The 14,907-nt window shown below is 40.5% G+C and overlaps 1 protein-coding gene across 2 annotated transcripts; it reads left to right on the forward strand.

Moving 5' to 3' along the window:
- Positions 1 to 84: 84 nt before the first annotated feature.
- acer1 (alkaline ceramidase 1) lies at positions 85 to 9,318 on the forward strand. Of its 2 annotated transcripts, none has more exons than XM_087830550.1 (7): positions 85 to 129; positions 1,675 to 1,787; positions 1,890 to 2,004; positions 2,447 to 2,585; positions 5,468 to 5,605; positions 5,687 to 5,824; positions 7,249 to 9,318. In XM_087830550.1, exons 1-7 carry the CDS (start codon positions 123 to 125, stop codon positions 7,424 to 7,426), a joined length of 828 nt encoding a protein of 275 aa, XP_087686676.1. In that variant the 5' UTR covers positions 85 to 122; the 3' UTR covers positions 7,427 to 9,318. The 2 variants fall into 2 exon arrangements, with proteins under 2 accessions (XP_087686676.1, XP_087686677.1); XM_087830551.1 differs by having other exon boundaries at positions 112 to 129; positions 1,641 to 1,787.
- The last annotated feature ends 5,589 nt before the right edge of the window (positions 9,319 to 14,907 follow it).

Consider the following 14,907-nt stretch of genomic DNA (forward strand, 5'->3'; position numbering starts at 1 on the left):
CCGTCAGTGACGTTCCTGGGCTCGTGCTTCGGGATCGCGAGCGTTTCAAAACCCCGCCTCGTTAAATCCACCTGTTGCAGCACCTGGAGCAGAGCAGCAGTGCCGGGCTGCAGGACGACAGCATGGCAGGTAAGAGCCGGTTTCCCATGGTAACACCCTGTAATAAGAAAAATAAACTTTTTAATTATTGGGACACTTTTTTTGTCCAAATATTCATTCATATTTCTGACAAAAAGATTTTTCCCTGTCAGGAAAACTCGATGTTTATTCCTCCTCAGGATGGTAATAAATAGTAATTTACTGTTACTTAATATATTGTGCTCAACTACTTTCTCTCATACTTTATACTTGTACTTCACCACCTTTACTTAATGACCTTTGAACTCAACCGCCTATTTTCCTAGTCTAGGTTATTCATACAGTTCTAATCAACAGATAAACTGGGAGTTGTTTCTATAGATAATATTTTTCTTTCAGTGTTCAGTCGCCTGATTTACACTGTAGTACATAACAGAGTGTTGTGCAGTAATATGTTAGTATTCTGACATCGATTGTTCTGGAAAGCAAGTACATATATGATGAGACTTGTAATATTTCAATAGTATTACAACTTGTACTTAAAGGCGGAGTACTTCTTTTCCCATCGGTGACCACTTTATTAGGTACACCTATAAATAAGTTTATTGACACTGTTAAAAATCTGTAATTCAGATATCAGCATGAAGGGTGGTGTTCTGATGACGACTTCCTGTTTAGGCTACATAATAAATTAAGTACTCTTGAAAGCTCCAGGTAATATTTTTGCTGTAGAAAATATCCAGATTCAGTGGTGAGACTGAAATTAGCGGCCTTGGCCTCTGTGGATATAAAACTCATTGGGAACATTTTAGTCCCAGTTTTGAGGCCATACTGAGGTTTAAAAGCAATTCCATCCAGCTGAAGTCCAATGTGTACTTTTGTGAATGTGAACCCCCCCCCCCCCCCTTATTTACACTGTAAGTGTAAATAAAAGCCATATAATAATGATGCAATAAATCAAGTCCAACAAATACTGTGAACCAGGCACCATTCACACTGTGCCACATCTGACAGCCTTCTGGGAAAGACGGCAGGTTGTGTTTTAATAGCACAGATGTCAGATGTCGTGCAGCGAAGGTTAAAACAGTCGTGGACGTGTGAAGTGTCCTCATCCTACGCTAAAGTGAACCCAGCAATTAAAAGGGAAACAACTATGGAAATGAACTTACTGTAGTAGCAAAGATGAATTTGATATTCAAAATGACAAAAGTCAGAGTTTTTAACGACCTCTGATTTAACTGGATCGTGTTGGTGTGGTGCACTAATGCTTACAAAACATTAACCATACGTATACGGCGCCATTTTTATCATGTCATAAAAATATAATAAAAGTGGAGCAACGTCTGAATCGGTCACATTTTCTGGGCTGTTTTTATGACATTGCTGGACATGCTGTCCGGTTGCATCATGGGAAATGTAGGCGCCAGCAGGGACTGACATTTAAGTGAAATTGTAAAAGGGTGCGATTAGCATTTGACTGCTGGGATAATGATTTCCATAAACCACATATACAAACAGCTTAATTTGACTACTGAAAAATGCAGGTGTGCTTGTTACACCAGAGTCAGCGGCCACTCTCGTCCCTGCGTCTCTCAGGTGTTCACTCTGGCGAGGGGATGGCGGGAGTTTTCTCCTATGAGAGTTCAGAAATCGACTGGTGCGAAGACAACTACAGACACTCTGAGCATGTGGTCGAGTCCTTCAACACGGTAAACTGAAAGCTTTTTATTCAGCAGTGGCGCCATCAGCCCAACAACTGCAACTCAAAGCCACACTTTGGACTTGTGATCGATTGAATGTTTTCCCTGCAGATGAGCAGCTTCATTTTCTTCATTATCTCTCCCATCATGCTCTACCTTCTGCACCCGTATGCTAAAGAGAGGAGTTTGGCGATCCACCTGGTTTGGGTCATGATGATTTTTGTAGGTCAGTTCTTTCTTTCTTTCTTTAAACCAACTGTATGTCTGCAAAATAAATCCACAAAATGTTTTGTATTTGTGAAACAGGCTGACTCGGTATAGATGAAATAGATATCACAAGAAAAGTGTTATCAAGTAGGAAGATCTGTAGCAGATGTTTGAAGCTTCTCTGAACCGACTGGGTTATCTTAAAGTCTTACGACACTAAAAGAAATACTTATTAGTTGCAACAGTTGCCAAACCAGTTTAACCAGTATGCGAAAGAGTTTAAATGTAATAACTAAAGCACGAAAAGAGAAGAAGCTCTGCATGTCTCCCCTGCACTGCTCTTAACCATCTGTGAACGTGCAGTAACACGTCTCACTTTACCCGTTTTATTCTTGTCTTCGCCTAAAATTCTAAAAACATGAATAATTCGACATCCTTCTCTCGTTCTCTCTTCTTTGCAGGGCTGTTCTCGGCGTACTTTCACATGACTCTTAGTTTCGTCGGTCAGATGTTGGACGAGCTCTCGATCTTGTGGGTGTTGGCGGTCGGTTATGCCGTCTGGTTCCCTCGCAGACTCTTCCCTTCTTTTATAAAAGACAGGTACGTCGACCTTGTAACCATTAACCCAGCGACAGATGACCGATCTGTGTTTCGACAACTTAATCCAAGGTCTTTGTGTCCGGCGTTTATTCGTGCCTCTGCGTGTTTCTAAGGAGATGAGTGGTCTTTCAGGACGATGCAAAACAATAACAGAGCGTTTCCAACACTGTGAAACCTTATCCCGGCCGGACGAGGAGCCAGTTTAACAGCTCGTCATTGTCCCAAACGTGGTGGTTCAGTCTTCACCTTGATGGACACGGGGCTGTAAAAACAGAGCTCCACCCAACCTGTGTAAATATTTAAACTACAAGGTGGGACAAGCGAATGAACATTTGATATGCGAAACAATCCCCCTGGCACCAATAACCTCACAGTGATTTTCCAGTGGGTTGCTCCTCTGTGATTACAGTGAAGTCTAATCGTGACGTTTTTAACATTTTGCTTCAGTGTTTTTGAATCAAACAGTATGACTGTGTAATTATCCACATAACCCCATTTTCAAAGGCTCAAGAGTCACTGGACCAACTAATCTAATTTATAATATAAGGATTGTTTTTAATATTTGAATGAAAATGAAGTCTTGAACTCATAGATGTCACCAAATATTGTGCTTTCACTGCAGCCACCTTCAGTTGCTGCTCTGTTGTGTTGAAATGGTGACTGGCTTGGCTGTTGAAGAATAGTCATGATCCATTTGCGCTACAAACACTGTGTGAGCAGAGAGTACAGCCCTGCACGCTTCACAGTTCGTTCTGCTACTTCTATCGGCAATCACGTGATCAATAAACGCCAGTGACAGCTGTGCAAGCGCTTAGATGTTTTCCTGTAATGTAGCCTTTTTGTTCTTGAATGTAGCCGTGCTGGACGCCTTGTTGCAAACTTACTGTATTTCCATTCATGAAGGCATGTTTTGATATTAGACCTTTACCTGCCTTCTCCAGAAGTTGTTTTTCTGAAACCTGGAAATAATTCTGTTATCGTGCACGTGAGCTGTCTTCTGTGTAGGGCTGCCACGATTAGTCGACTAGTCACGATTACGTCGACTATCAAAATCGTCGACGACTGATTTAATAGTCGACGCATCGTTTGAAGCTTTGTAAGATCACAAAAGACGCAGGAATAAGTAGTAGGATTTAAGAGTGTAATAACGGACTGAAACAGAAGATGGCAGCACTGCATGTACAAGGATGCCAGCTGCCGTTAAACCCCGAAGAAGAAGAAGCTGTGTCCCAGAATTCATAGCGCAGCCCAGCTCAGTTGTCAACAATGGCGGCAGCTAGTTAGTTTTAATATTACTCTTATTATTCTTTCTGGGTCACAAAATAAACGTTTAACATATTTTCAGGCGAGAATGTAGCTGTGTAAACCTCAAATATCTGCTCAGTTTATCAAGACACCACATATTTTCAAAAGCGCTCCGACGTTTTCGGAGATGTCTGTTACCCACTAGCTCGATAGCTAGCCGGGGGCTAGGCTAACTAGACCCGTGAGCACACCGGACTCCCGGCTAATCGTTTTCAAACCCACCGCCGTCTTTCGCTACTCAGGTTAAACATGATATATAAGTCACTTAGATAACTTAAAAATGTTATTGTTTGGCTTTTTTTTAGTATTTTATTTGTTCCTGAGTAAATCTGTTTGGCTGAGATTAAAGTTATAGTTTTTACACAGCTGAATAAACGTCAAGCAGACAGCTGATTATCAGAAGTGTGAGATGCTCGAGAATTTACTCCGGTGTCCTGTTATATTTTAGACAGCAAGGAGTTTATTAAACTTCACCGAAACAATCTGCAAATTTCATTAAAATTTAATAAACTATCATCTTGTCTTTATTTTTAGTTAGCACATACCTTAAACACTTCAAGCTGTAAGCTAATGATAGTTATATAAGAGCAGATGCTGCTGGTGCAATAAGCTGTATGTTTTACTCCAATGGATGATGATCTGATTAGTCAACTAATCGCAAAAATAATCGGTGACCAGTCGACTATCAAAATAATCGTTTGTGACAGCCCTAATTCTGTGGTCTTTCAGGCCTTTTCAGGCGTTGCTGAACTTGCCAGATTGTTGATTTGGCCACTCGTAAAGTTTCTTCAGTCTTTACTTGCATCAACATATCTTTGACCGTCACATTAAGAAAAAATTCCCGTTAAAAGCTCCCAAATGATAATTCAACACTGATACTCGACTCCAGTTCTTATATCTACTGAATTTGTCACGACATAGCCGAGAAACCAGCCTCACCTGGTTCACCTGCTTCCTCGTCCACAAACGTGCAGCCCTGACTGTTAGTCACAGAGCTCAGGTGAACACAGGAGGTTCCTGAGTGCACATCGCTGCTCCTGATCCTAAAGAAACAATTTTTATTCAGGACTTTTTCTGCAAATTCTGTCTTTTATAAATGTATACAAAGACAAATTCTATTAAAAGGCAGAGAATTAGCTGTCGAGTGTAGCAGGAATCCACATACAACTCAAAATTAGGTTAAAATAAGTGACTTTTGGACCTGTGTTTATCAGGTAATCACAACTTTAGATAAAAAGGCCTCCCTGTTATTGCACATGAAGAATGCTCAATGACGAGTTTATTTATTAGAAGTGTGAGTATAGGGAGGACAACCTGTTTTTCAGGTTTTCTTTCATGGTTTCCTAGACTGCTGTAACAATCATGTTTATTTACTTTGCACCCGTCCAAACCAGCCACTGTCATGCGCCGCGGCGCGCGTGCACAAAAGGATCCAAACCAGCCTCACAGAATGCTTTACACAAAGCGTGTGGTGAAATCAAACCCGTACGGGCTGGAGTACGATGCCAAAATAAACTAAATGTCTGTTTCAAGTCTGCTTCAGGTGCATGTTTATTTCTCTGTGCGCTCCGACGCAGATCCACGTTTTCAAAGCTCGTCCTGGTGATCACGGTCATCAGCTCGGTGTCGTCATTCGTCAAACCTACGGCCAACGCCTACGCGTTAAACTGCTTCGGCCTCCATCTGCTTTACACTCTGACTGTGGAGATGAAATGGTAAGAAAAAGACACGTGAAAACCTGATTGTGCACGTTGCCGTTTGATTTCCTGCGATCATCCATTTTCCGTCATTCTCAGCTGCACTGACCAGAAGGCTCTGCGACTCGCCAAGCTGTCGATCGCTCTGTGGGTGCTCGCCATCTCCTGCTGGCTTGGTGACCGCTTTGGCTGCAGCTTCTGGCAGAGGATCAACTTCTGCTACCTGCATGGTTTTTGGTAAGTCCTGGCTTCCCGTTCATTTCTTTTATTTCTTTATCTTCACTTGTCTGCATGTTTGTTTCATATCAACGAGATGAATTACTGTCTTGATGCACGCTCAATCATCCAGCTCAGTAAATCCCAAAAAGTTGATTCTGTTGTCAGTGGGAGAAACGTTTCGTCATCATCAGGTGACGTCTTCAGTCTCAGCTGACTGCAGGTTTCAACCTTATAAACAGGACATTTGCACAATGACTGAAACCAGCCACTGAAGGAACAATGAGCTGTGAGCTCAGCTCCTCGATCATTAATGTGCAAATTGTCATGACCGTTTATCAGTGGCCATGAGTGCCATTCAGAGAGTTGGGGACTGGCTGCAATCACAGCGTTGTAAGATGGTGACAGAGGTAATGATAATAATAATAATGGATTGCATTTATTTAGCGCTTTTCTAGACACTATTCATTCACTCTCACATTCCAAAGGGGCCGATGGCACGATATGGCAGCCTCGCTTCTGTCAGTGCGCCCCAGGGCAGCTGTGGCTACAACTGTAGCTGCCTCCACCAGTGTGTGAATGTGTGTGTGAATGGGTGGGTGACTGGGTGTGTAAAGCGCCTTGGGGTCCCTAGGGAGGACTAGTAAAAGCGCTATACAAATACAGGCCATTTATCATTCACTCTCACATTCACACACTGGTGGAGGCAGCTACAGTTGTAGCCACAGCTGCCCTGGGGCGCACTGACAGAAGCGAGGCTGCCATATCGCGTCATCGGCCCCTCTGGCCATCACGTGTTGGCCAGAGGGGCCGATGGCCGATGGTAGGGTAAAGTGTCTTGCCCAAGGACACAACGACGGAGACGGAGAGAGCTGGGGGATCGAACCGGCGACCTCCTGGTTACAGATGAGCTTCCCAACCCCCTGAACCACGGTCGCCCCACGGTTGGGGGGTGGGGGGCGGTGCTAAGAGATGCACCCTTAGGCCCCCTCCTTCATTCAGAGATGGTCTTTCCCTTTTCACATTATTGGCCTCCTTGACTCCGCGCTCAAACCAGCGTTCCTCCCTGTCCAGGATGTGAACATCCTCATCCTTGAAAGAGTTATTCAGTGGCACTAGTTTCAGTCATTGTGCAAATGTCCTGTTTATAAGGTTGAAACCTGCAGTCAGCTGAGACTGAAGACGTCACCTGATGATGACGAAACGTTTCTCCCACCGAAAACGTCCAGATGAACAGAATCAACATTCAGATGAATTCCTGAATGAAAATGAAAAGATGAGTTTACTGTAACATTAGATCAGCGTTTCCAAACGTTGGTACCGTGAACCCCGATCTCCAGTCTTGGGATCGTTTATCCACCGTGAACACATCCTGAACAGGCCCCATTTTTAGGAAAATAATGGTTCGTGTCTTTGTGTTGACCTTCGATTTATCCGTCCTTCAGGCACATTCTGATTGTGATAGCTGTAGCCTACGGCAGCACGCTGATAGCCTACCTGGATGCCAACTACGAGATACCGTACTCGCTGCCTGGACTGCAGTACTGGCCCTGTGATAGATGGGCTGTCGGATTACCTCACATCGTCCTGAAAGGCAACCCCAAGACTGAGAAACGGTGCTGACGACATAAAAATCTAATGTAACTCTGAAAGAACATTTCTGTTAGTTTACTCAACTGCTGCAATCATGAAAAAGATCAATACCTGCTTTTCGCCTTCTTACCAAAAGCACATCACCACCAACGTTGTCAACCCCCCCAAACCTGACTGACACATATTTTAACACTCGGGTTAACGCTGGACGACAAATAAACCTGTATTATTTTAAACCATGGCAGGATTACTGAATGTGTGCAGCGTGCAAACGAAATCATCGAGGTTAGAAATCCCTCAAATCCAGAGTCAGACGGGGTAAGAGGAGGGGGGGTTTCCAAAGCTTCCTGCACTGTACGGAAGCATAACAAGAAAAGATGGCGCGTGTGTTTTGCTTTTGCTACTTTAAGCTTTTTAAATTACTTTAATTTATTTAAAACGTGAAAATGAAACAAGACTTGGCTATTGTTGTACTAAACAACACCTCTGGAGGGCGCTGTATACAGCACAGTGTAAATGCATCAATGCAACAATTTAGAACCAATAAAGTGTAAAACAGTGTCAATTTATATATTTAATCAAGGTTAAATATGTTACTTACACTTATGAGTTTATAGTTATTTTCATTGTTAGCTATGCAATCCCCTGAAATACAGTAATTAGTGTATCAATCACATGGTCACAGATGACTTTTTAGCCTTTAAATTCATATTTCTAACACAGTAACACAGAAAGAGCACTACTTTAACTGGAAACTTTGACCTTTATTTATCTTTTCAACGCATGATTGTTTTATTTAAACACTTGCTTGAACAGTAAAAACTATAATTGTAAATTAGTGCTGGAAACAGAGGCCGGTGACTGCAGAGGGTCAAAGATGGCTGAACGTTTGTGGATGTGCACGTGATAAAAGTGCGTTTTTACTGACACATGTTCCACCTTTTATGACAATAAGCTTTATAAATCCGTGTGCAGTGATCTTTAATGTTGGACTCATGTAAATGCTCTTACTTTGTTTATCAGGATGCAGATGCACTGTGACTGTTTTGTTATGATAAAATTATTGCTTTACCAAGAGTGCAAAAAACCAAATCTTGGCATTAGGTGCTACAGAGAAACGTGTTTACATTAAAAATACCTCAGTGTGTGACATCGGTGCGCCCCGTCCTCGTGGCTCGTAACCTGCGCTCAGTTTTGTCACATTTTCAGTCACTAAAATGTTTCAATGCATAAACTTAAGTTCTCTCTCTGAGCCGTTTTACTGGGGAAATGCCGCAGTTAGAATCAGGACTACTGAAATATGACTCTACAGTTCATAACACAAGCCAGGCTCAGAGCCGCCTGTTACGCCTTTTTGCTCTTTTGTTTTTCCCTCGGGTTGAGAATATTCCGGTTCCGTTCACACAACAAACACAACCACAGATCATTTATGTAAACAAATACAGGCATTATTTTCATTTTAGTGAGCAACACTGACCTCGTGTGGATGAAGAGATGACAGCTGGTGACGGCTTGCAGCCAAGTATCAGAGAAGCATTCATTTCCTTCACGACAAAATAAATTCTCATGTAGCTTTTTTTCCTGACTGAAAACTTTTAGTTCACTTACAAAAATGTTTGTGCACAAGTCGAGGGTCACCAGGATTTAAGTGATGAGGCTAATCACTAATCAGTATGGACTTCACCATGATATGGGATTTTCTTTTTCTTTTTGTTTGTTTGTTTTGTAATATTTTAATCTTTTTTTTTCTTTTGGTTCAGCTTTGTTAATGAAAATTTCTCAGATTGAAAAAACGGGAGCAAATTTACCTTTATTGAAACGGCCCACAGCTAATGTCCAAACAAAATCCAAAGAAAGGTTAAGATCATCAGGGTTAGATCATTTATTCAGAGAGATATACTTTATGTTTTCTGGAAATATCTTTGTGCAGATTTAATATAAATTCATCTGTAATTTAAATAAAGATCTATCTGTGGCTCATTGTTTCTGGTTGTCTTTGAGTCTCCTGCGACATTTCTGGTTGGTATCTGAGAGTCCGCCCTGTGTCTGACAGCCAGATGGGATTTTCTTCCTCAGATTTAATTGAGAGGCAGGCTGGATCAGTTTGAGTGGAGGGAGACGAAGAGGAGGCAGCAGCCTGGTGAGAGAGCGGTGACCTTCTGTCTGGTAGCCGAGGCCCCGGTAATCTCACTTCAAAGTCTGAGCACCGCAGAGACTTGACTGTGGTGAGCCTTCATCCCATCTGTATGAAAGAAGAAGAAAAAACAGTTTCTTTGTCAGATGAAACATGACGTGAACATCTGAGGCAAAGAAATGTGACCTGTTGAGCCAGAGCTGACGTGCATTTGTCGACTGAAATGCAAACTGTCAAGATTTTTGATTAGTATGTTAAAAGTGTTATAAATGCAGGGCTCCAATGTTCCCCTGTTTATTATTACCACATCACATGATATTAGTACTTCTACACTAAGGGGTCACATGCCAGAGTGGCTGATTAAACGAGAGAAAGAACGTACGCAGGAAGTGAGATACAAGCCAAAGATGCGACCAAAAAAAAGAAATCAGGAGAGCGAGTGCGACCTTCTGAACAGGAAGCCAGAAGTCTGTTTGTATTTTAAAAACACTACATTTATTTGATGGTTCTGACGATGTTGAAGAGATTGTGAGTTTGTGTCTCAGTGACATAAACGCTGAAGAAGTGTGTTATTGAGCTTTTCTGTTTGTGTTTTTGCAAATAACCTCCAGGAGTCGTGATTTACAACAAAGAAATGTTCCTTACAAAAAAACGATAATTTTATACAAAAGAACTGAGAATCAAACGTAGCTCATGCCTTCCTCCATCAGCCCAAACCCCTGCTTGTCTCTCTGTGTTACCTTGTGTTGGACTCGTGCAACACACGTCTTGCACTAGAACCTGGAAGAGGCTTCACAGGCGATTTAAAAAAATAGAGGGATGCATTGAAGTATCGTGGTTTTCCAATATAATTTTATAAGTTTCATAAAGTGTTGAGTGTTTGTGATGTCAGATTGGAAGTGAATGGGAGAAGAAAGAAGAGCACAGAAGAAATCTGCAATATGTTGGATCATTTTCAGCATTTCACTTCGGGAATACACCCACTGGCCTCTTTGGTACACCTCACTGGTACCAGCAGGCTCCTGAATTCTTTGGTACAGATTTAACATCATGCTGGAAACATTATTCATTTTGGTCCATGTTGACATGATGGCATCACACAGTTGCTGCAGATTTGCTGGCTCCACATCCATAATGCAACACTTCCACCCCACCACATCCCAAAGGTGCTCGACTGGATTAATGTGGTGACTGTGGAGTTCAGTTTTGTCCTGATTTGATTTGAGCTTCGCAACATCGTGAGATTATCCTGCTGGAAGTAGCCGTCAGAGGATGTGGACACTGTGGTCCTAAAGGGACGGACGTGCTCAGCAGCAGTTCTCCTGCACCATTACACCACCAACAGCAACCTTACCTGATGATACAAGACAGGATGGATTCATTCTTTTGTGAATTTACACCAAATTCTGACCCTGCTGTCTGACTGTCACAGCAAAGGTCAAGACTAATCAAACCAGGCGATGTTTTTTTTTATTCTCAGTTTCCTGTGCTTAGCTGACTTACTGTTTCCCTCCACCCTGTTAGTTTGATGCCAAAGATTCTCTGTTTTTTGCCCGCTCTCTGTAAAGCTCAGAAATGGTTGTGCAGGAAAATTCCAGTACTTCAGTATATTATGAATCAGAGGTGTGGACTCGAGTCATTAATCTTATGACTTTAAACTTGACTTGAAAAAATGTTCTAAGACTTGTGACTTGACTTGGACTTTTACACCAGTGACCTGGGACTTGAACCAGTTTACTTGAAAAGACTTGATATTTCACCCCAAATATAAAATTTTACACACATATTATATAGAAAGTGTGCACCATTTAGTCAAACCACACTCTGTACGTATGTGTGCGTGAGCTGTAGCACAGCCAATCAAATTAACCAGATTTTTTTTAAAAAAAGAAAAAAAAACGCTCAAAAATGTTATTTTTTTGAGGTACATAAACTATGAAGTAGTCAACAAAAAACCGAAATGCAACATGCAAAACATGCAAGAAGAGAATCACAGACAGATGGAACAACTTCAACTTTCTCCGACAGTGGTGCTTCTCTTTTGCTACGATGAGACAGCTGACTTCATCTAACTAGCAAATCTTGTCCAGGCTCCGTTGGTGATACATTTTTTTTTTAATGTGTATGATATTTTTGTCATGCTATTTTAAAGCCGGACGCATCCAAGAATAACATGCAGCTTATCTCAGAACTGTCGGTGAAAATTATTCTTGGAGCTGTTTAATTGAGCTGCATTTTATAGAGGTGCAATTTCACAATTTGTGTATATTTTCTAAGTTCACTATTTTGTCATGTGTTGAGAAAAACAGAGATTTAAAAATCACATGGTCTAATATTTACATTTAGCTTATAACTGCAACATGCTTTTTTCATTTTTTTTTAAAGACTCGAAAGGACTTGAAATTCAAAGTTTCAGACTTGTGACTTTACTCGGACTTTTACACCAGTGACTTGAGACTTACTTGAGACTTGCAAAACAATGACTTGGTCCTACCTCTGTTATGAATATTCAGACTGAGTATTTCAGAGTACTCAACACTACTATCCATGCCATGAAATGCACAGGCACTGAATACATGCACCTAACAAAGTGTTTTTAGGTGTCATCATATTGTCAGCAATGGATAATTAACCCGTCTGAAGCACAACCACACAGACAGGACAGAGAACATGCACGGATCAAAGGAAATGAAATATGAAAATAAAAACCCAAACAAAACCTTGATACAGCAGCACAGGAGTTGGTATCCTGAGAAACAACAATAATAATAATATGAAGTAATCACTGATTAAATTTGGGAAAAATAAAAATATAATCCAGGGTTGTGTGATGTTTATTAATCAGTCAAACCTGTAAAAAAAATAACTTGGCTACAGTAGATAGAAATGAGGATAAGGAGTTTATTTTAAACTCACATATGGCACAGAAATATATTAGTCACCATTAGAATCCTGTACAAATGTATACAGATGTTGTAGAGGCTTTTATTATACCAGACTTTAATATAAAGAAGGCAAAAGGATCAATGATGGACTTCCAGTATACACAGGAAAATGGTTGCAATATTATTAGCTGTCCAGTGGGTTGAAGACACGAGACCATTAAGATCAGTAATTTGTTCAGATTCCAGTTCATCGTTAGTAAATTTAAATGCAACCATGCAGAAAGTCGACCAGACATCTTAATAGAAACCCAACAAACACCATGCAGAGTAAACATAACGGGACTAATGATTAACTTTTTTATGGCCACCAGCACATTATAGTGTTCAGGGAAATGAAATGGCAGGTAAGGCTGCAAAAAAGAGCCACTGGAAAAAGATTAGTGCAATTAATTATCAGCTGTAGTAAAAGAGAAATAAAAAAAATAAATTACAACAGAAAATAAAGGAGAGATTGCAAAAACAATGGGAGAAAGAAAGGAAAGGACGGTGGTTTTATAAAATCCAAAGGAAAACTGGAGAAATGAGAAACAATCATTTCGCGTCTCAGATTTGGGCACGCTGGGATAAACGGCACACTTTGCATTTTAGGGAAACATTGCAGCGGAATATGTGAGCGCTGTGCTGAGACAGTAGCTCATGTTATATTACACTGACAGGAGTGTGAGGAAGAAAGAGAAGACAACTGATTCAAAGCCTAAATAGAATCAAACTGAAACTAGATTTATTTGCTTAGAAATAACTGAAGAACTAAAAGCTATCGAGCAATATTTAACTAGCATGATAGGATCTAATCCTTAAGTGACAGTCTGTCTGTTCTCCGGACCAGTTGGTGGCGGTAATGCGCGAACTCGTTGTTTGTCAACCGCCAATAAACACCAAGAAGAAGAAGAAGAAGAAGAAGAAGAAGAAGAAGGCGCTAACTTGACCTCCGGTTGGTGGCGCTATTAAACCATAACCAGACTGACGACGACGACGAAGAAGAAAATGATGGAGCGCTGTCTCTTGATTTCAACATTGTTTTTGTTTTATTTCTATTTCATCTATTCATAAATAACAGATATCAGTGGTTTTTATTAGAATTTTGTCGTGTCATGTACACGAAGGGGAGCGAAAAACAGAGGCTGGGCAGATGCTCCACGAAGAAACACGAAGAAACAGGTAACAGGTAAACCTCGGTGGCTGCTGCTCAATGTTACACAGGGAGCTGTGACACTGTGTGTATATTTTAGTGTTCCGGTTAGAAAGGGAAGGAAAGGTTTTTAATATATATATATATATATATATATATATATATATATATATATATATATATATATGTAAGGCGCTAACTTGAGCTGGGGGGCAGGTTGGGAACTAACAGGAAAAAAAAAGGGGGGGGGGGGTACAAAAACAAACTTTCGTTTCTTATTCTCATTTAAAATGTCGAGCGTTTAATAAATAAATATTTTTTAATAAATATTTCTCTTACACCCAAAGTTTTAATCTGATGTAAAATGTATAGAAGTCCATTACTGTATATAGTAACTATTAAGTTTAATATATACCCTAGTAAGCTGTAGTACTTCTTCCTTTGGGAACCATCTGTGCAGTCTGCAGTTCTGTTGAAGAAAGATGTTGAATCTATTTAACTATTGTGGAAAAATAAATGATTTCTGTGCATTTTTTAAATTTATTTATTCATTTTTTGCATGTGCATTAAATTAAAATTGATTACGTCGATTAAGCATCACGAGGCGGGGGGTGGGGGGGTCCCTTTTTTTTTTTTTTTTTGCTGAAAGTTGGCAACCCTATTAGTTAGGTTGTTTAATATTTCTGCTAAGCTGTCTTTAAAATTTAGAATAGGGAGGATGGTGTAGGTTTAAGTTTGCAGTGTATTTTTTGCATATATATATATATATATATATATATATATATATATATACCGCAGTTCAAGGGAAGGTAAAAGACAGCCTAGTTATACTACTATACTTTTACATCCACACATTTTTAGGCCAAAGTAAACATTTTATACACAAGGAAATCGATCTGTTACTTTAAGACCACTTGAAAAATGACCAAAAAAACCTAATTTGCATGGTTGCAAGGTTCCAAGTCGAGCTTCAACATGCAACAAGAAGAAATGGGAGTGAGACAAAACATTTTTTGAGCAATTTATTAAAAAAAAAATGTTAAACTGAAACAGGCTGTTTTACAGCTGATCAAAAGTTTAGGACCACTTCCCTTTAAAAGGCCAAATCTGTGCAAAAATGGGGATTCATTGTCCTTTTCTGTCAGGCAGTCACACTGTCATGATGCTCTGATGGCTAAGGAAAACAAACGTCCCCTTTTTAAACGTGGTCGGGTTGTGGAACTGCATGAGCAGGATCTCTCACAGCACGCCATCACTGCTGAGGTGGGACGCAGTAAGACGGTCATTTCTTAAATGATCCTGA

The sequence above is a fragment of the Neolamprologus brichardi genome, chromosome 17 (assembly GCF_056152115.1).
Source record: "Neolamprologus brichardi isolate AB-2024 chromosome 17, ASM5615211v1, whole genome shotgun sequence".
Lineage (NCBI taxonomy): Eukaryota > Metazoa > Chordata > Actinopteri > Cichliformes > Cichlidae > Neolamprologus > Neolamprologus brichardi.